The sequence below is a fragment of the Hippoglossus hippoglossus genome, chromosome 23 (assembly GCF_009819705.1).
Source record: "Hippoglossus hippoglossus isolate fHipHip1 chromosome 23, fHipHip1.pri, whole genome shotgun sequence".
NCBI classification, from domain to species: Eukaryota; Metazoa; Chordata; class Actinopteri; order Pleuronectiformes; family Pleuronectidae; genus Hippoglossus; species Hippoglossus hippoglossus.
The window spans coordinates 6,941,472-6,965,056 of record NC_047173.1 but is presented as its reverse complement, the minus strand read 5'-3'; the positions used below and the strand labels follow the sequence as shown (position 1 = coordinate 6,965,056).

The 23,585-nt window shown below is 40.6% G+C and overlaps 1 protein-coding gene across 2 annotated transcripts in view; it reads right to left on the bottom strand.

Annotated features, from left to right (window-relative positions):
- The window catches only part of tbc1d22a (TBC1 domain family, member 22a), a 119,245-nt gene that overhangs the window by 19,760 nt on the left and 75,900 nt on the right, over positions 1-23,585 (bottom strand). For both annotated transcript variants that reach the window (XM_034578222.1, XM_034578221.1), the window contains exons 12-13: positions 13,757-13,884; positions 1,761-1,856 (exon numbers count right to left, since the gene is read on the bottom strand). In XM_034578222.1, the coding sequence (XP_034434113.1) occupies positions 1,761-1,856; positions 13,757-13,884 (224 nt within the window). The remainder of the gene's footprint in view (positions 1-1,760; positions 1,857-13,756; positions 13,885-23,585) is intronic.

Sequence of the window (23,585 nt, the reverse complement as noted above, 5' to 3'; positions counted from 1 at the left end):
CATTCTTTAAGATGTATGCTCCATTTCTGAATAAACCTAGAAAAAAAAATGCATTTTACTCAACCTAAATAGAATTTTCCATTTTCTATTTAAATAAAAACCTGCTAAAGTTAAATTGTTTTTGTGTATGTGAAAAGGTCTGTTAAGTTCAAAAGTCAAAAGTCAGCGTTACAGGGAGCTCTTCTCCCCCCACACAAAACACTGCTCCTGAAGCTGCTGAAATGCCTCATCAGAAGTCCGGACCAAACTTCTGCACCACTGTGGTGTCACACGCCATCGCGGTGGACCAAATCTGCATAATGTTACACCTAGCAGCTAGTCTGGCACACACCTTAACAAAGTCAGGTAAAGCCAAAGCATGGGACACTCTCTGGAAGTGAATGACCAATCACAACAGAGGGGGCCAGCTGGCAAATCAGAGAAGACTTATCAGGAGAGGGGGGCCTTAAAGAGACAGGAGCGTTTCAGACAGAGGCTGAAAAGAGGAGCTGCAGCAATGGACAGTATGAGTATAACATTTTGAACATTAGAGCAAATAAACCTTTTCAAGTAATAACCTAAATTAAAATTATACACCTGAATGTGAGCAAAATATGTCTCCTTTAAGCACACACGGAATATTGACTCCTGAAAGAAAGAAAGTTTCACTATCGTTTGGTTTGGAAAACCTTGATATAGCAGCCCTTTGGTTTGTTGTGTCCTTTCAGAAGCCTTTAAGACGTCTGTGTTGTCAAACTGCAGCCCAGTGCACAGTCAGATTTACTTAATCATCTTTAACATTGCTGAAAATAAAAATTACAAAAAAGTCTGCCACACCATTAATTTGCTCATGTAAAAAAAGATCTTTCCCTCTCTTTTGCTCTCAAGTATAATCTGTTCTTAATCCTACCTCTCTTGCCACCCTCTCATTACCACCCTGATCGTCTTCCCTTACACCTCCTCTTTTTCTCTCATCAAACAGGGGTGGATACTTTGCCCATGGCACAACACTTGGTAGTCTGTATAGCAAGTCAGCCAGAAGGTAAAACAGAGGATTGTACAGAGGAAAACGCTGTAAAGTTTGTGTTTTGGGGTAAATGTTTGGGCTTGTGAGGTAATTAGGATAATCCAAAAATAAAATAAGAGGGCAATCTAAATAATAATAACCAAAAAACTAACAAATATTTGACCACCAGAATGCAAAAAACTAAGAAATGAGATGCAAAGTTGAGCCAATGAAGAATAAAGTGAAAATATGTTGAAAAAGAACCCCCAAAAAACTGAAAAATTAAAAAAAAATACAGAATATGACAGTGCTCAGAGAAGTAAAAAAAAAAAAAGGGAGGAGGAGAAAGCAGCCAAAGAGCAGCGATTATGTTTGTATGTGATGATATTCAGCTGTGTTGCTACTGTTAAGAAGCCAGATCCCCCCAGTGAGCTGGCAACCAAAGTCACCTTCTGGCAGCTGTCTACTGCCATCTACTAATGCACTCACAACGACTTTTGAACCCCACAGTTAATGACCAGGGCGGTAATGGAGAGGGATGTAGGCCATGAACAGCCTGGTGGACTCTGTTAAAGTGGCTTTCCTCTACACGGCCGGAGCAACTGAAATTAATTTACACACATATGAAGCTGCAGTATGTAAAGTATATCACCATCAGTAGGAAAGTATGCAGTGTGTGTGTGTCTTTACTCTGTGTGAATGCCAATCTGTGTCTCACTGCCAACTAGAAAGAGAAAGGTTTAATGGCGCCCCCTGTGTCTTGTGTGCGAATTACCTGAAAATCCCTCTCCTCTAGAATCTCTTTCCTCCACCTCACCAGGAAGGCTGCACACACGTAGAGGTGGAAATGGGAGAAGCCCTCTGGTTCGGCCTGGTGAGAGAGAGAGATGAAGACGTTAAGGACAGGGTTGAACAATACACAGCCATAAAACAACCTTCATCACAGCTCAGACATAAAGATGGATTCTCAGTATATTCAGCAGTGTATCCCATTTATTACCTAGACTGTGGCACCTGCTATATACTGAGTTTTCCCATTTCATAACAACCCCAAACATTATTTTTACACTTCTCATAACAACATAAGAGATCTCTAACTTGGTGTTTTGCTCCGTTGCTGCATTGTATATGTGTGCAGCGCTATTTGCGGCTTGCTCACGCTATCGTCCATGAAGTTGTTACTGTCTACGCAGACAGTAGGATATCATAGTTTCAGCTGCAGTTGTGGGTGTGCCCGCATGACGCATAAAATGCATTTCTGTCTCTATCCCCATCCCTCGGAATCTGCATGAGATGAGCTTGTGCACATTTTCTGTATTGAATGAATTCTGTGGGAAACACTGTTCAGAATATCTTTAGTCAGTGTTTTCATTTCTTTTAATTTCAAGAAATATAACCTTTTTCTGCCATATACACACACATAAAAATGATTATAAAAATATATTCCCAAAAAATGTACCAAGGTTTCTGTCAAAATCCAGACATTTGCAAAGCAATATAGACGAAAAATATAGACAAATCCCCTCATCTTTGCACTGCTGTTTTTCTTTAAACACCCTATTTGGCTCTCTATTTTTATGACTCAGCAATGAATGAGGGAATTACAGAGAGGGAAAGACAAAAGATGAGATGTTCCTTTTTTCTCTCTCTCTCTCTCCAGAGCCATATCACAGAGCAGATAATTACCAGGGCATTCGAATGGAAGTGAATTAGAAGAACATGCTCCCATAAAGGTGGGACGCAAAATCCAAATTGCATCTTAAAACATGACATTTCCTGAATGCACTCTGGCATGCTCGTCCAGGGGTTTCACTCCCCCACATGTTACTATGTGTCTATGTGTGCGGTCCCCAAACGTACATAAGTGGATAGAACTCACTCACAAATACACTCAGGCTCTTCAGTAATAGCGTGAATTCATGAAGTGTGCTCTCTGATATGTCTACTTTGATAGTATGCTGCATTCAAATGTTATAAGCGAGGTATTATTTAGGCTGACACACATTCATTTTATGACACACACTTTGTAGCGTCTCTGGCACAGGTGAGTTGATAAAGAGCCGGAGGCTACGCACAAGTTCCGTAAGGCAGCCATGTTCGGCACATTTGTGTGCTAATTTACACAATTACAGTTAAAGAGAGGGTGTAGTCGTACTCATGTGTGTGTCAAGTGCTGCTGTTTAACTACCATCATCATCTGAGCCATAACTCTGCAGGAATGAGCAGAAAATGCCTTTCTGCTGTGATAACTGAATTTATCTGCAGGAAGGACGGATGGAATACACACATTAATAGTGGATAGACAGATTGCAACAGAGAGATGATGTTATAAGGCATATTAATTTGTGTTAGATTAAATTAAAGTTATTAAAAACTAATTTCTTTTAAGAACAATGTGGTTTCTCGTGTGTTTGGGCTTTTAAGACAGATTGCTCCACTCTACGCCTCTGTGTACGTCTCCTGTTGTTCGGGTTTCCTCCTACTTTGCCTCCCACTTAGTTAACACAATACAGAATCTCCCAACTGAGAGTGTGTTTATGTGCGTGTGTGTGAGTGAGAGGGAAATGGAAAAAAAAATTGAGAGAGTGTATTGAGAGAATGGGGGGGAAAGGAGGGTTGTTTGTGCACAGCGAAGCGTAGCGTGATGCGAGTTGTAAACTGGCAGGTGACTAGCTTGTTGGTCTAACCTTGCAGCTTCAATCCAAACAACTGAAGCAAGCACGTGTGTGTACACGTACACACACACACACACACACACACACACACACACACACACACACACACACACACACACACACACACACACACACACACACACACACACACACACACACACACACACACACACACACACACACACACACACACACACACACACACACACAGAGAGAGAGAGATAAGTGGGATACGAGTGGCACACAATGTTTATCAGTCCCCAAAGATTTGCACAGTATTAATTTCCTTTCTCCCGTGTGTGTGTGTGTGTGTGTGTGTGTGTGTGTGTGTGTGTGTGTGTGTGTGTGTGTGTGTGTACGTGTACACACACGTGCTTGCTTCAGATCATCAATAAATACACACATTAAAAATGTGTGTATTTATTGATGATCTAGAATGAATACACTTTATAAGCAGAATATCTCTATTAATTCACTCTGTGCTTGACTGACAGGCACTACTAAAAGATAAAAGTGTTTAAAGCTCATTAGCGCTCAAAAGATTAGCCGATTAGCTCACTAACAAAAAATAAATCGGCCACTTTGGTAATCAATTTATGCTTCACATCAATTATAAAGCAAAACAGTTCCAGCTAATATAATGTGAGAATTTGACACACTTAATTTGATTATATATATATATTTATTAACGATTTTTTGATAGAATTGATTGCTCAACCCTTATTTAAATGCATTAATATTTTATGCCCAACTTGACAGTCACATTAAGTTGTGGCAAGTTATTTGCGTGCATTATGAATAGCTACTTTGGTCGTCGTTTAATACATGCTGTAGAGTTTTTGCTTAAAAATGGATTCCTGGGTTAGGGGTAGGACTGCACAATTGTCTATTTTTCAAAAGGGGTTTTGGTCAGTTTCAAACATTTGACACAAGAAAATATCTTTTCATATGAATGAACAATACTAAACATTTAATTGGCATGTATTGTTTTTCTTTTTTGTTGCTCTGATAGCAATTGATTTTTCTGTCTGTGAAAAGTTCAAAGAGCTTTTTAAATACATTCAAACAGGCTCTGATATGAACATGGTTCACTCTGCTGTAATGGAAATATAACAAACGTTTGTATATGCTACCAAAGGAGCAATTTCACACATTAGTATCCTATGCATTGCTACATATAAACAAATTGTAGATGCCGGTGCCCACAGGCCATAGAGAACTGCAGAACGAGGTTAATCTAAAAAGGTAATAGACAGATTCATCAATGACAAAAACAACCATCAGTTGCAAACTACTAATTATAAATTTCATCACAGTCATATTAAGACAATACAAATCACCATATAACGAGAACAATAGTGCTCCAAGGGTCATGTTTCAGCTGCAAATTAAAAAAAATGCTATTGGATTTTAAATTCTTTTAAGGTGTGGTTCAGCAAATTAAGAAATGTACTTGTTAGTTTCCTGTTGAAATTGAGCTGAGAAGGTTGATATCACAGTCGTGTCTTCTTGATAAAGAGCTGGGACCAGAGAGAACTTAATTTGGTTTTAAAATCTGAGGAAAAAAACTAATCAACCTACTATGATGTAGCTTTAAGTTGGTAGGTGTATCTTGGAACTTTACAGTTAGCTAAACAGGCTGTATCTCCATGCTTTCTTATGCTAAGCTGAGCTTATATAAGCAAAGCTAAGTAACTCTCGTCCCAAATCAGTAAACGTACATGAAAACTAAACTCCAAGAAGGAGAGATACTGTATATTCCAATTTATTACAAACTTTTAAAATCTGTATTGTACAAAATTAGCAAACTAAAACGAATGAACATCTCTCCCATCGCACCACCCATCACTCTCTTTTTCCATTTCTCTCTGAGTCCACAATCTATCCCTCACTTCTGCCCCATTCATCCACTACAGCTGCTTCGGACATTCTCATCGTTGTGATTTACAAAATAAAGTTTGTCACGGGAGCCAAGGTGACTCTGTCAAACAAGTCTTTACCTCCTCTCCTCCTCCATTGTTATTCTATGTCCTCCTCCCCCCCCCTCCCTTGTGTCAGGGCAGCCATATTGGCCCAGACAGGTGGGACTGGGACTGACAAACGCTGCTGATCAAAGTAAGGAGAAGTTAGGAAGAACACTGGGGAAAAATGGGTGACGGGGTAAAGGGAGAGGAGTCGATAGGGAGAGGAGCAAGAAGTGAGGGGGAGTGCATGAGAGACAGACAGGATGGGAGGCTAAAGGTGAAGAAATGAGGGAAAGGGAATGTGGAATGCAGAGTGAGGAGGAAAAGAGCAATGTCACAGCATGTTAAAACTGCTGCATCTGCTGTCTGATCAGTCTCGCCTCTCCAAAACAAGCCGGCCTGATGTGGGACTAACCGACCCCAGACGAGATGAAAAGGTGATGGTGCAGCGGGGTGACGCAAGATGATAAACGAGCAGATTTAAACTGATGCAAGGATTACACGGATAGAATATGATGAGCCGCTGGCACTGGAGTGGCACTTTTAAAGCTCTTTTCATTTGATATGTACACGAACATGACTGTTGGAGTGATTGGCGAGAACTGCTACAAGTCGTACCAGTATTCTTCCATACAATCCATCCCTTAGTGCTGCAAAGGGTGTGATGGTTTAGGCGTGTGACTGCAGGATGAATTTAAATACATGGCAAGGACCAGCCAGTTTGACTTGTAAATTATTTAAGAAGAAGAGACTGATGACTAGTAGCAAGTCATGATGCCGTCCATTTAAAACTGAAAGCAGGAGGCTTGTAGAGGGTAAAGTGTTTTAGAGGAATGGCTCTAAATCAGGGGTATTCAACTAAAATTTAAAGAGGTCCAGTTAGAGAAAATTTCTTGAAGCAAAGGTCCGGAAGATCATAATGTCTAACTATTTACTGTGATATATATTTAAGTAGCCTAGTAGTTGTATCAACATCTGCATGTACTAAATACCTGAATGAATTCAGTACGATTCAAAAACTTTTGGACAATATTTATTGTCACGTAACAAAGAACTGAACATATATGTATGATTGCAGATATGTATAATGTTCTCTCATTAACTAAATAAAAGTAGGGCTGCATTTCAAAATAAGAGAAAATAAATAAAATGTGAAAATTGTGCATGTTCAAATAAAGGGCTTAACTTCAGAAAAATAAAATAAAAGGGAGCAAAAGCTTGAATTTCCCTTTTTCTGTTTCACATCTTGACTCAAAAGTCTCAACCAATTTTACAGATAATAAATCTCAACACATCTTCTGGGTCCGGACTCGGACCGCGGTCCCCCTGTTAGTGACCCCTGCTCTAAATACATTTAAAATCAACTTCAGCACAGTCTTTGTTGGTGTGTGCTCCTCCGATGTGGTACCTCGCTTTAGGCTATGTTTAAAATTACCAAGCACTAAGGTTAATCAGAAAGGAAAAAGCGGCAAAAGGAATACAAATCTGAAATCCCACCTTGCCAAGGGTTGAGTCGATTTGGGATGCCTGATGTTTCTGTTCAACCTCACTCAGTGTTTATGTGTATGATGAGTGAGACCAAATATTTTTTTGTGTTTGTACATCTCACGTGTATTCAACTGTAAGAAAATCAAAATAAAAAAAACACCTTTTATATAGCTACATTCACCAGGAGGTTCTTGAGATTGGCAGAGTGAGGACGATGAACTACACAGCTTCAAATAAAGAGCTGCTGGGCAGGGTAACTTATTACTGAGCCAACAGGGGATCAACGCTGTCAGAAAGACTCATGGCGGTGGGTTGTGTGTTTATATATCAACAAGGAATGGTGCACAAAAGCTGTATCCAAACACTGTTTTCCACCGGTGGAGTTTACGACTGTGAAGTGCTGGTCATACCATCAGCCAGGGGAGTTGGCTGCTTTTGTTACTGTACCAATCTACCTGCGAGCGTTCAACAGCAGCATCAGTGATCAAGAAGCAGCGCAACGTTAATCGTGCATATTTTAAGACTTGCTTTGTCAAAATTCCCTCAGCACCAGTCAAGTTTGATACAAGAGGAGAAAACATATTGAAATGCACCTTCTCCATATTCAAGTTGTTGCTGCTAATATAAAAGTGCTCCTGACACTCAACGATGTGTCGTTTTCACATTTAATTGTTTGTTGACAGTTTTTAATTTGTATCTAGTATAGCTTCACATCTAGATTTTAGCACCTATGTTCCCCCCATGCAGCATAGGGGGGGTCCATGAGAAACAACATTTAGTTTCTCTGTGGCTACATCCATACTGTTTTAGTTCTGTATGAATAATCATCCCTGTCCATATTAACACACCAGCACTGTGCATGCCTGGTGTAAAGAGGAAGTTCCAGAAAACACTATGAACGAGGATGCTTCAAAACGCAGCAGAGTGAATGCATGTACAGTGGATGAATGTGTGATGTATGTACAGTATATACAGGTTACATGCACGTGTCTAGAGCCTGAATCTAAAGACAAGCTCTGGTGTCTATATAACGTATGAGTGAGCACACACATACAGCACGTTACAGTGAAAACATACAGTGATGAGCAAATTACAAACACTATAATGCAAGCCATTACATTAACGCATGGACATTACATTACATTAACTGTGCAATTGATGCTATCTGTGCTCATGCCATGCTGCGATAGTGTTTTTAGAGACAATAAAAGAAAAAGAAAAGAAGAAGAGAAATGCTGACGCTCATGCCAGTGGGAGTGTGACAGAGGGCCAGAGATATGAGGGCGTTTTCTGGAAGATGGTAAGACTGTGTGTGTGCGTGTGCGTGTGTGTGTGTTTGTGTATGGCCAGGGTCCTGCCTACTGAGGCCTGTCTTATTGTTCCAAGTGACTACAGGGACAGCCACTACAGTAGATGGACGACAGAGTGGCAGAAAAAGTGAGGAGGGCCACTTCCCTCTGGAATGGTCACAGTCTCTCTTTTGTTCAGGTGGCAAGTAAGTGCTTTATTGATATTCATGCAAGAATACATGTAGCCCTTGAGTAGTCTGATGATTGACTTTAGCACAACTTTGTGAGTGAGCTAAAGGATAGGAAGGTCTAAATGAAGCAATGCATTTTAGAAAGGTTACTTCACCTTGAATATATGTACTTAGTTACTTGTCACCGCTGATTAAAGCAACACTATGTCACTTTGACTGAGCAACAGCGTCCTCTGCAGCCGCATGCGGTGATTAATTCTGCTGGGCTCCATGTCTGAGTGATTAAGTTGTTTTCATGTAGAGACAAAACAAAGCGGGAGCTCTGACAGCGCAGTCCCACTCACTGAACTGAAACCGAGTTGAACAGTGGATATTACCCACGATCCCCAGCTTCCTGGACCAGAAGATCAGCTGCTGTAACTAACACATCGTACTAGGTTTAGAATTCTTCATAATTTGAAAGTTTCCTCGATGAACATTGTTTTTTTATGAGTCAGTGAACCATCAAACTAATTTTGAAGCTGATATTTTAAAAAGGTAAATAAGTTAGTGTTGCTTAGTTTTGTTGCAGTAAATTCAAAACTCCCCTGCCTGGAATTCACACATTTACACAGTACATTAACAAAACTTAACAGCTCCCTGCTCCGGGAAATTTGACCATCCATATTGAAAAAGAACCATGTTTAAGAAACTGAAAATGTCACAGTATCCCTTTAACAGTCATGCTAATGCTGCCACACTGAGCTACTTGCTAATTTCATGCTCCATGCAACAGAGATAATTTGGTCCCTGTCTGTCGGCCCGTCTGTCTGTGTACGGGGGAAGAGAGGTGTGGATTTGTGTGTTTTGATGTGAATCATTCCTCCCTTCTGTCGCTTCCTTTTCTTAAGATAGTGATGAAATAAAAAAAAAAGGGAAAACGACACTAAAGGCAAAAAAGCACAAGGCAAAAAGGAAGAAGAGACTGCAGGTAGGAAGAACAGCAAGAGAGGATGACAGAGATCTAGAGAAAGAGCAAAAGCCGCCTTATGCTGGATCAGGCTACTGAACAGATGGCCACACCGCAGAGAGAGGACCACAACGGAGACATTACAACACTCAGGTTAAAATCTCCCTTGAAACACACACACATGCACACAGACTCAGTCACAAAGGGCAAGGTCTTTCTGTTCATTATCTACATTTGTGAGAGACCGAACACTCGCTGTGCGTTGAGGACATTTGTCAAAAAGCGCAAATTAATCTGCAGGAGGGGCAAAGTCAGGTTGTTTGGACGTGAACAAATAATGCATTTTTGAGTCGTGTTGAAAAGCAGCCTGTGCAACAACAGAAACCTCTGCAAAAAGAAAGGAACATGTTCGACTCAGAGGGAAGGTCGGCATGTTGAGGACTCGAACAAACGCAGGAATACACGCTGACAAGCAAAGGAACACGCGCTTACAGAAACTTACTGGGGATAATCTACGAATCCTTGAGCGGAGAGCAAGCTGTCATAATTTAAGTGCACTGTCCCTTAAGCTGAAGATTAGAAAAGCACTCATGTGTTCACAAGGATGCTGTGGGCCCTTTTGTGCAGAAAACCCTAACCTAACAAACCTAGCTGTCTGTTGAGGAGTGAGGACAAGAGCTGTACATTAGGACAGCAAGGCTTAACGGAAGGATAGAAAACTAGAAGGATAAGTTGAGAAGAAAAATAAGAGGAGAAGAGGTGGGAGGACAGTGGAAGAATTGCAGATGAGTTGAAAAGAGACAAAGTTTTAAAAAGGGAAAATAAAAAGGAGCAGAGTAGAGCAGAAGAGAACAGCTTCTTGCCGTCAGCGCAACTGAAAGTTTCATGAGTGGAAATGGCCTAATTCCCCTACCGGGGGATGGACTGGAGGTGAGGGACTGCGACAGAGCCTGCCCAAAAAGGTGTACGTGTGTGTTTGTGTGTTGTCTGGGAGGGTGTGCATGCATGTGTGTCGAGGCTGCGATCCAAACAACATTGTAAAACATCAAATATTTAGAGGATGGATTACAAGAACAATGTGTAGCTGGGTTGCTGTCAAGTCACGACAAAGAAACAACGTTTAATCATTCATTCATTCCTTGTTTTTTTCTTTTTGACTTGAGGTGGACTGAGTGCAACTGAGTGTAGTTTGTGATGTTATCCTTTCACGCTGTATTTCATGGTTACAGTCATGTTAATATGCCCCAACCACACATCCTAAACCCTGTGTTTTGTCTCACTGTAGCAGGAAACCCATAGAGGAACATGCCAAACTTCACAAAGCTTGTAAGGAAACAATGCTCTCGCCATTATGGAGTTATGTGGTATATTGATGATGGGACGATGTCTTGACAAGTTGCCTGTTGAAACACACATGTGCCCTGTAAACTGAGGCTGCCCTGTGGTGTAGACTCATGCATCAACATACCCACTGTTCTGACATCAAGGTGTAAATTATGTTCTGATAATGAGACATGAACTGTGACTCAATGTCAGGACAAGGTGTTGTGCATTTTTCTCTTTAGGACACAAGCAGCTTTTGATGCTGTGAATCCACTTTAAAGGCAGGACTTTCTTCATGTATTTCTTGGTGAGTTACTTGTTCATTGGACTTGAATGCTTTGCTTTCGCTCATTCTTTCTGCTTCACTTATGTCCTTCCTTCAGTAGGACGATGATTAGGTTGGTCGCTAAGCTCCTGACTGATGATGCATGGTGGAAAATAACTGTTACTATGGACACCATGCAGACAGCATGTATAATAGAGACCATTATACTGTAGAGCTGGGTCAGGTACAACGCATTACTGGGTAAACTAGAATATATCCTAATAACCAGTAATGTGTTCAAAATGTGATCAATTATGATTTATTGATTTTATCCGGATAATCCAGTATATCAAATGAAGGTTATCCACTTTCTTTGTGCATGACTCAGATCCACAGACGAAACCTTTGCTCACCACTTACGCTTTTCCCAATCCATTCATCGAGAATAACCTCAATACCAAGGAACCCCTCAGAGGAAATGTGTCAGACAACCTGCCAGCGTGTTAGCAGAACAGACTTGTACTGCACTGCACTATCTGAAACATAAAACACCTGCAGAGCGTCCTTATCAAGCTCTCTGCTACTCTAGATATTTTCCTCTCTGCTGCCAGCTGCCTGCGATTCAGTCACAACAACACAGAAAAGACTTTCCCAGAATAGAGAGCACAGGAGTTTCTAGTAATGATTTAGCATCAGTCCTGTAATCGACTGAAGTCCAACGGCTATCCGTGTTTATAATGGATAACTGACCAGGAGGTTGGTTTATGGAAACATACTGCTGCTGCCGGGTCAATCAAAGTGTATTCCCTGAGAGAAATAGCTTCCCCTGGCTTCCCATACACTGATGCCCACATACGTCATGCGAGTGGTAAGACACTTAGACCGGAGGACTCGTTTTTCCAGGTTCATGAGCATGGCACTGTGGCTGACCCAGCAGTTTTACGTCACTGAGAAGAAGAGAGTTTTTAGAGGCTGGGACAAGTCAGATTAGTGACATTAATAATATAACAGATCTTTTGGAAGCACGGACTGTTAAAAATCGGTTAGCCAGTAAAATCAGCCAATAGGCATATCAAAATCAGCATTTATGTTTGCCGATATGCACCGATAAATTATTGTTATTATTTTTCAGAATAAAAAATGTATATCAATATTTAATGTTTAAATAAAGTTTATCATAACAAAGTATAATGATTTATAATTGTATTTTCTAAATTCAAGATTCAAGAACTTGATTGTCAATGTGCAGAATCTACGAAATTAAGATCAAATTATTTCTGTTATAATGATTCACAAAGGAAAATATAAAAATATACAAAAAGTAAGCAACAATATAATTAGATATAAATATAAGGAAAAGAAATAGAGAATAATATTATTCAATAGAATATGAGTAAGTACAAGTCCAGGTAAGAAATTCAGTGACTGACATTTATGTTTTTTTTAATATACTGTATGTAACGGCCAATCAGAGTGGATCAGGCTCTATTATAAATATTGACAGTTTTCTTTTTGGGTGCATATAATCTTTGGCCTGGTTTGACTTCAGCAAGTGATTCGAAAGATTCAAAGTTTCGTCAAAAGCTTTAAAAGCCACCTGGTGATGTGAGAACAGCTGCAGACACTGTTGTTGAGATGACAGCAGGAAGGAAACATTCTACATATGTTTGTGCAACCACCTGGCACAGTGTGCCACCAATGGAGAAGTGTATTTTTAGCCCTACCTGAAGCCTCTCTGTTCTTCCTCTCTCCGCTCTCCTCATCGAATCACACGCTTTGACGTGATCACATGTCTTACACTCTCAACCTCAGTGTCAACTGGAAAATCCATTATATGTACTCAGCTCATGGCCTGGACTACCCACACATGTCCCGGCATATAAACACACCCCGTTGAATCAATAGCAGACATTAGACATTATTGACAACGCCAACCGAGGTTAACTATCTGGCATAACCGTAGGTGTCGCCTATTAAGCTTTGTGTAAATGTGAAAGGGCGGGGGAATGAACAGGTCCAGATGTGTTTGAATGGGATTAAGATCCTGCTAATTTACACATCTAGGTCACCACAGTAATAGGCTTTAATTTGACACTTTCTCTCTCTCTCTTTCTCACACACACACACACACACACACACACACACACACACACACACACACACACACACACACACACACACACACACACACACACACACACACACACACACACACACACACACACACACACACACACACACACACAAAAACAGCAGCCATGAAAGGAAAACTTAACCATACGTTACAACAGCTAAAACCTTTGTTCCATGCATGAAAGAAGATACTGACAGCTTTGTTTAATTTCAGAATGAACTAATCCTCCGCAATCCCTCAACCGTTAATCTCCAGAAATGTTTCATTCACATTTATAAAACTTTTACCTCTATATCTACACTTTTGTCCATTCTCTGTAGTGTTCCTATATATTAACAGAGGACTTTTTGACTCCATATGTGTTAACACAGAACAAATAAAGTAGCAACTGTCTGATCTGTGTGTTCGAGTTGAGCAGGCCTCACGCAGAACCAGACAGAAATTCAAAAATGACAAACAGCAAAATAACTGTGGCTTTGCTGCGAGTGTGTACCTGGTAGGTGTCCCACAGTCTGATGGTGCAGCGCAGTGGCAGCTCCCTCATCAGGAGGTTGTTCATCCAGCGGAAGGCAAACTGCAGGTACTCGACCTCATACTGCTGCATGTGGATGTGCACAGACTCTGCAAAAAAATAAAAGATACAACAGTTACACTCGTGAATTAAGATTTTGCATCTTGCACATGTTTTTAAAGGAAATAGTAGATTTGAGAATGTCTGCAAGGCAAGAAAACGTCCTTTAAGCTCTTGCTATAATATCAGTGACAGTAAGAAGTGTGTAAATGGACAATTTCATTAGAATGCTCGTCTCTGTTAGCAATTGCTGCAGTCGTACACACACAAATAGTAGAGATGTAATTACAGAGCAATCAAAATTGTCTGGGAAAAGCTACACGCCACTTTAGGAAGTGAACAGGCAGTGCATTCACTGTTGGATAAAGCTTGAAAGCAATTGTGTGTCAGCCCACTGAGGAATGGCGAGTAGGTCAATGGCATCCAGAGTTGATGACAGAAGGCACAGTCTGTATAGGTGATGTATTGTGTGGGTTTTTATTATTTCTTTGCTTCCATTCGGAGCTGATTAAAACAGTTTTAATTTCTGACCTGTCATAAAAGGTCAGTTAGTACAAAACCCCTGTTGCTTTTAGCAAAATTATGTCTTTATCTTTTTTTGTGAGGGGAAAGTGGGCAGAGTGGAAGCCAATACAAATCACATTTATGTGTGTGATTTTTCATCTTAGTAAGTCGCACAAACCTACTGTGATCTTTGCACATTCAGTGGTCCTCCATGTCAAACACACACTTTGTATTATAAAAATGAACTTCTTCAGCGTTTTATTATGAGTCATGCTACATTTCCTGCTAAGCCTCATTTGCTCTGTTTGCAGTTTGAGCTGTGAAACAATGGCAACATGATTTTCCAGCATCGGGGAAACAGATCTTATTTGGCAGTGACTAAAATGCATGTTTCTACCACAGAGATGACAAAACAATAAATTACTCACCTGGAATATTATAATTATGACCCAATGCACCTTTGTTTTGTTTATCATGTAGTCATTATCAAGTAGAGAAGGGCTTGTAAAAATATTGTTCACTATATTTGTATTTTTTAAAGGTTAACAGCTGGATATCCTTGTTTTCAGTAAATGTTAATAAAACAGTTCCAAAACAAAAGCAGTATTTGCTCCTATTTTGCACAACGAAACACATTTGGTACAATAGCAGGTAATTCCGGCAATAGGACTGCGACTGTGTCCTGTCAACTCAAAGTAAATGAATTGTGATAAGTGGCTCATTGATGTTTTATATTTCATAGTTATGTGGAACAAATCTGGAATTGTTGCACTTAAAGCCACAGGAACTTTAATTCTCCAAGACCAAATGTCCAGGAACTTTCACAAGGGTAAAACTTCCGGCAGACTTTCAAATAACTTTCTGTATGACACTTTGTCAAAAAATACCTTAATTATTAAAATCAATGTGAATGAATTAGTGATACATTTTTTCATATACACCAAACACTAGAAATAAAATGTTCTGCTAAAAGATTAAAAGGAGAGAGTGGCTCTCCGACTTTTCCAAATGGCTAGATTTGCACTTGCAAAGATAAAGTTCATTAAAAGCAGAGTTTGTCTTTTTTTCGGTGTATATTTGGCTCCAAAAATGAATAGAAAAAAACCCCTCTCCTAAACCCCCCACCCACTCCTGCAGTTGCTTCAAAGATTAGTTAGCCGGGGACAAGAAGAAGAAGATCAGGGAAATATCAAACTAATTTTCTTCAGGATGTAACAAATGCGATCATCTTTTGGCTCACACGCACATTATACAGTCCTCTGCTACTGACAATCTGGTTATAAGTTTTAAAAACTCCTGTGCTGTGCATTGGGATTATTGAGGTCGGATATCTTTACAGTGCTGTGGAGAATTCGACCATTTATGATGAAGCAGCTACAGTCAGTGTTGCTAGACCTTCCCCAAAAGTTCCTCAGCCTGTAGAAAATACAACCCGTGAGAAGGGACTTTTTGAGGGATAGAACTTCCTGGAATTTATTATAGACCCTGGTCCCAGAGGAAAGGCAGGTAGGGGTCCTGAGTTCCTCAAGAAGTTTCTGTTCCCTGGGCAAAATGTCTGATTTGAATGCACCTCTTGGAGGTATGCGACACAGGAGAATATGCCATCATTAGGCTTTGGCTTCACAGACAATACAGTAGAATCAATTAAAAGCTGGTTTTGCTCTTGTTGTGGCATTTGATGACAATAAGAAAAGTACAGAACATAAACAGCCCCAATATTCAAAGTAGGTATGATGGATTTTCTGTGCACATCACTGTGATTCATCTTCTGTGGTCAACATGAGCTGGGAATACGCATAAAGAAACAGCTGAATATGACCATCAATCAAATTCAAAGGATAAACATCAGCATGCGAGGAGATTTCCACTTGTGTCTCCACATAACCATGAAATATGTTCTGTTTTTAATAATCCGTTTCGACCATACTCTGCATCAGGTGTTCTTAAAGCGACACTATTTAGGTTTCATACCTTAAAATAACAGCTTAATTTTGATGGTACACAAAATTATAAGAGGAAGAATGTACTGCACTAAGTAACTCTAGTGTACCGTGCTGGAATAACAACTGCTTTATGGCATACGTCCATCATGGCAGAGCCAACGAAGAAACCAAAGAGGAAATTCTCAGAAGAAGAGGAAAGGAGACAGTGACAGAATAAGAAACCGAACAAGAGTGAACCTCGGAGCGTATTTCACTGCCGAGAGCTTAAGGGGTCAAAAGAAGCAGCAAGATGCCGAACTGGTGTTGTTGTTATTGGACAAGTAAGTCCTAACTTTTGCTTGTTTATATCTTGTGCTCTTCTGCTTGCTTGACAATGGGCTGTTTAAGTAAAGTTGTGGACTCGATGGTTTATCATCAGAAGCCAGGTAAACCTGATGACATCATCCTCGGACATCGATAACTGCGTTGGCTGCTTGCTTGCTGTGTTAGCCTGTGAGCTTATATGCTATTATTTAGTGTCAGACACCAAAAACTGGAAGAGCATGAATGTGTAACTTAATTTAGTTCATGTTTTCAAGACATAAAATTACAATTGCTACGGCAACTCTGCTTCATACCGCAACTCATATTAACTACAGTGAATTCAGCCCCCTGCCTGTAAGGGGAGCCCGAGTATACCCGAAAGCAAATTTTGCATTGCGCCGCTTTAATTAAGCTCAAGAGTCAAAGAGCAGCGTCGATGTCAGTGTCATAGCGTGGCAGGTTGGCGTGAAGACATGTCGAGGCAGAAATGTCAGCTGAAAACTTGCAGATGGAGCTCTGACACTGAGAACGGCTGTCTTTGTTCCTTTCCCTGCTCTTGATAAATATTTGTTTTATGCTTCTTTACATGACAAAAGATTAAAAATACCACTCAGTATTCAGCGACTCCCGAGTTCAGTCATCAAAACCCATGGCATTCATCCTCTCACTCACACACACACACACACACACACACACACACACACACACACACACACACACACACACACACACACACACACACACACACACACACACACACACACACACACACACACACACACACACACACACACCATAATAGAGCTTTAATTATAGAGCTGTCAGAGAATTTATGAGAAAAGCCAGTTAGGGAGAAACTATAGCATCCTCTTCTCTCCCACTCTGTTCTCTGACAAGCACACACATCAGCCTGCAGCTTTAATAAAGCTTTAATCGGTGAAACACTTTGCGAGGTATTTCTAGCCAAGAACACACACATCATTACTTTCCAACACACACTTCAAACACTTGAGTGACACCTGTCTTAAAGAAGCAACCATGTTAGTCTTTACAGCATATCAGCGGGGTGCGAAGTAAACACAAAGCCATTATTTCACACTCCTATCAGCAGTGTAATTATCACATGCTGCTGAAAAATCATAAACAATATGAGCTCATTAACAGCGTATGCAGCATGGCGAGAGATCTTAGCTAACACCAAACAGAGAGCGGAGCAAATTTAGACAATGTTAAATGACACATTAGAGACTTCACCGAATATAGAGCGGGAGAGGTGCATGATGGGAGAGGAGAGGAAAGGAAAATAGAAGGAGATGAAGAGGATAAGGAGAAAATAGGAGAGAAGGATGAATATGAGAGGGCGAGGAGATGAGGAGATATTTTTTAAAGGCTAAAACAACGAACTGCACTGGGGCTGCGGTCCAGCTGGCAGAGTGCTCGGCATGCTGGGTAGTGTAGTTATGCAGGCTGAGGGAGGTTGAGGATGACAGCTCTCATAAACACTGATTGACCGATGAGTCTTGTCTTCCTCCCTACTGCTGGCTGAAGTTTAGGATGGAGGCCACGGCATGCTCTCCGCAGCGGCCTGAACCCTGTGGCTGGGGAAGTGCGGGCGGACAGCGGGAGGTCAGAGGTCGTACAGTGACTAGTGAGCACTTCCCAGGATTCTGCTGATGAGGCCAATCCTGCCTGACTTCATGCTCTCCTTGGTCTAAAATGTAATTACAGATACACTCCTCTCACTCTGCTCTGGCTTTCAATTTTTCTCTCACTGTCTTTTTTTAAGGGCAGGGTTTCAATTGTGTTTGTGTACGACACTTTTCCATGAAGGAAAAATACACAAGACACATTATTAAACTTAATATGACTTGTTAAAAGTATTTGTTAGAATTCCTGCTGAGCTTGTCAGTCTCTTGGTATATGGCTTGACACTGTGTGGTCCAAGCCAAATTGAAGATTTGTTCCTTTTTACTAATATCGGCATGAAATTGGTGTCCTGGTCAAGGCTCCTGAAATCCCTCTGCACTGCAGTGAGTCTGTCCTGCTGGGCTGCTGACAACATTATCAAATGTTCTGGTGTCAAGTGTCTGCACAGATCTGCATATCTGGTCCAGGAAAGTGCGGAGCTACAGAGGAAATTATCAGTGTTCTGCTGAGGTGTGAGTATCGTAAGGACCCAGAGAAATGAATCGCACTCCCAGCCAACCTTACTTTATTCATGCGAATGATCCTGAATCATTTTGAAAAAGCCCAACGCTCAGCCGGCCTGCCAACCCACCAGTGGTGTGTCTCTATCTTTGTCTCTCTGTTTATCTGTCAGAGTGATTATTCCTCAAGGTCACATCACAATCGTTACTGATTAGCCTGAGGGAGACTGCAGCAATTGTGGGAGAGTTTATAATTAATTGCGATACTCTCTATCATAGTATTTACAGATGGAACAAGCGTCTCTTCTTCCTCCTGTTGCACAAAACTTAAGCCTAAATATCACGGACACAGGTGCTGCCATCTCTCCCCGTTGACGTCATTTAGAGTCTTTGCAGTAGTGATCGAGTTGCATCAACAAAGTCCAACTGATACATGTTCTCTATCCATCTCGAGTCAGTCTCAGCTGTCAATCATTATGTTTCACCTCATTTCTATAGCATCATGTAGTTAATTAAAACCAAACTTAGAAGAAAAATTTACACTTGGGCATCAGTGCGACAACAACCACCTAAAATGACAAACATTTATTTTACGTATGTTTAGACTTGTTCGTTTGGCCCCTGTCCCAACCACTAACATGGAGGAGGCAGAGTTAATTACCTATATTGCAACCATCCACCACTCAAGACACTTCAATCAAAAAGCTTCACTTTTGTGAGTTGCTTATAAAGTGTGTTTTTATAAATCCTACTAAAACAAGAATATATATAAAAAAGAAGGAAAAAAAACCCTACACAACCAAAATGCTGTGGTCATTTAAAAAAACTGCTGCTGTAAAAACGCATATTATCATGATTTTTTACCCCCAAACCCCAAAAACAAATCGCAGCCTTTCATTATGCAACACAGCCTCAGAATCCAGCAACCAGTTTTTTAATACAAGTCAGGATGCGGAGAACACTCTGCCAGTGCGACGTCCTCTAATTTGCATAAATAAATTCACCTTTGGGCAATTTGCATGTTGATGAACTTGTAGTAATGCACTTGCATGCGACAAATACACAGAAAGAGATAAGGGAGGGATAAAGAGATCAGAGAAACATTAAACGCATGCCGACAAAGTGGCTTGTCTTTTGAGGAGGTACATGTGCTAGCGTCAAACACAGCTAATGGGAGTTAGCGTCACTTATTACAAGTAGGATTAATTACAGAGGAGGGTTGGGGGTCTGAGGGAGGGGCGAGCAGAGGGAGAAACAAAGACATTTCAAAGTAAAAACCATCCAACGATGTCACCCGCTGTTTTCAACTTAGCGAAACAAATTGCAGAAAAACATCTTTGATTATCAACATTTATAACTAATCTGCATTTTTTCTTTTCTTTTTGGTCGACTTATTTCATCTTCAAATGGCGCTCATGCCACAGGAATGAAATCACAGAAAAACTAATTAAAATGGAATATTCAAAGAACACAACACATGTGATCTTTCTAATGGGTAAAGATGCTTGATCAAGCACACACGTTTGAGCACTAACCATCCACCTCAGTCGTAACACCCAAATGAGGAGTGAGACATTTCCCAGTTGTTCCAGGATGTAAACTGGCAACATTGTGAATATTAAACCCTATCCTTATAACACTGAAAATTATTGCTGTCTTAAAACTGAAATGTTTATCCCATGTTACCTTTGTCAGATGGTGGCAGTAGATATATGTAAGCATGGCATTCAATTTACGTCTTGGTCATTTTATATTGAAGAAAACGTGGGGCTGACAATAACTTCAATGAAAACATTTGCTGAAAAATAGTACCTGATAGTTGGACAATTAGGAAACAAGAGGAAAATCAGTAGGAGATCACGCTGCAATGTTTATGGCACTTACTGCAAGAATCTATTGATTTGCATATTCTCTCAGTTATAAGAAGAAAAAGTTGGGGTTGTGAGAGGGAGAAAAAGAAAGATTATTTTTCTTTGTTTCATTTAATCTTTTGTTCGGATCGATGAGCATTTTATTTCGTCTTGTCTGTCTCGTAAAATCCACAGCCAGGTTAAGCCCAAATGGTCTAAGAGTGTTAGTGTCCTGCCGTTAATTTCAATGTCAGATGACAATATCGGCCTCTCCAGGTTGGAGGATGGTAGTACCTCCCCTGGCCTATGTTAAATCCTGGCTCTTTGATTGTTAGACAAAGGAAGGTCTTTTGGAAAGTCTGGGTGAAATGAATGCAACCCACTATGTCCATTAGTGGAGTCTAAAAGGTGAATTCAGAGACAGAGGTATAGCCTGTAATTCAACCTCTGGAGTCTGAGAATAAAGAGCCCTCTCTGCAGATTCCTCACCATCCCTCTCTATGATTGTACACTTGATGTGCTGTATGTGTTCCTCTACATCTGACAGGCACATAGAAGGAGAGACATGCAGTCATTTTAAAGACACTGTGAGAAGGTGACAGAGAAAGTGGTGCGGGACAGACACATCAGCAATGTCCTGTCCCTTCTGACCCTGTGCTGCAAACACTAATGCAATGAAACACTGAGCTGAGGTCAAAAACATCAGACTGCCTCTTTCCCACCATCCTCTTCTATCCTCCCACTGTCTTAACACATATCTCATCTACTACTAATGTTCCCATATCGCTTACCCGACCAGCGTAAGGGCTGAAAATGAATATCAAAGTCTCATAGCAAGAGCTAATCAATTTTCTTGTGCCTTTTATGGAAGGTTGCTAGCTCTCTCTAATAGAGAATAATAGATCTGCTCATTTCACAAATAGTTTTGTCTAAAATATTGAAAATAATGAGCTGCAGGATTAAGTACCATAAATCCAGGCAATGTAATGGATTGGTAAACTCAAAGGAAACATACAGAAATCTTTAACAAACACAGAGAAGCACTAAGAGATTGATTTCATTAAAAAACAGATTATACAACTTGTGATTTTAGGAAAGGATTATTTGTAAATCCAGAGTGCAACCATCTCCCTGTTGTGCAAAGACGTGGACCTGACCCTTTGTCAAAATAAACGCCATCTGATAAGCGCTGATGGGTCATTTTAAAAAAAAGATGAGAGGCCACTGTTCCCCAAAACAGATGCTATGTCGACAGCTGGGCGAAAAACAATCCTGCAACACGAGATAAAAGCTATCTGTGATCTCATTAGAGGTGGTAATGTCAAGCTACCGAGGTAGAAAATGGCTCTGCCCCAACTGTGATGACAGGGCACTTATGGAGTAAGATACAGTAAGAATGCTGAGTCATTTGTTATGGCTTTGCTGCGGCGTGCCGGAGCTCAGATGGTGGAAGGACTTTACTTTCCCCTTTTTGCCCTTCTTTTCTTTGGAAATTTCTTTCCTTTCTATAACACAGAGAAGATCCACGCACACTTATCTTGACCCACACTTGCACTTCAATGCAAACACAATCTTCTCACTGAAGTGAAAACATACACACAATATTACAGTTACACTCATACACACATGCTCTTTCCATAGGCATGTGTCTGCTGACAATCACAAATGCCAACAGACAGGCCTGCATTTATACACAACCTCTGATATTCGCACTCACACACGTACACACACTCTCGCTATCCATTTGGATGCAGCGAGTGCATCCTCCCCTGCCTCTGGCTGACAGAGCAGCTGACAGGATCGTCGAACAGCACCAAGGTTAGTCCAGAACATGACCACTGCACAGGGGCGTGCTTTGATAAAAAACTTGCACAAAGCATCACGGTCCACAAGCCTTTTCAGTGACAGCTTGGATCGCTAGAAGCAAACCAGGTAGTACTAACAGATGCAATTGTGACTAAATGGGAAATAGACTGACAAAATCAGTGTCGCTTATTAACACCCAGGCTACGAGTGAATGTGAAATGTCACCAGGCGCGAGCGTGCAAGTTCACTCTGTGTGCATACATTAACTTCCAGGGAACAGCGGGTCATTGATTTGCGCTAATAATCACCGGCACGTACACAATACCTTGACAGCCGTGTGGAATTTAAATTAGCAAGACATGTTCATGGTGTCGAGTCATTGCAAGCTGACAAAAACCTCGGAAAGAATCGAGGCGTGAAATGTTTCTTCCCGGTGTTTGTGTCGCAGAGAAAGTGTTAAACAAACTGTAACTCTAAAGTGAGGAAAGAAATCCTCATTAATTTTTGAAGCGACTTATTATTTATTAAGGTGCCTTTTATTCCTGTTGCCGGGCAGAAGATACATCACAGAGAACTTCAAGACATTTATGCAAGACAATTAAAGCCACCGTTCTCCACCCTGTGACATGCTTGTAATTAGAAGCTGAACACGGTTGTTCTCAGGCACTTCAGTAAAGAGAAGAGCTATCGAGATCACAGCAAGCCTCATACTTGAAATGGTTATATACACAGTAATGCACAAGTTGACATTCATCTCGTCTGGCTCCATAATGCTCATATAATAACACATTTTTTTACTGATATACTATGTTTTCTTTTTAATCTCTATTCAAGAGCGTGGTCTTTCCGTTTGAGAGCCGCACTTGTTGATTTGACATTCAGATTTTTTAATGCTTTCACTTAAAACCCTCCACTTGCACTTAACTACTACAATTATATACAATTTCACTTAATAACATGACATTCTATAGGAATTCTAGCTTCTTGCTGAAAAAAAAACCAAGGACAGATGTTTCATGCATCACATAAGCAGTGTGAGCTTGAAAAAGAGTGGAAGCTGGGGCGCAGGAAAATTCGTCAAAGTGACAAAATATCTGGGTTGAGTGCCAGTGTCGTGTTTTGAGTGAAAGCATTACAAATCTGAACAGGACCACGCTCTTGAATAAAGCAAAAACCGCCATAATATACACAAGACCCT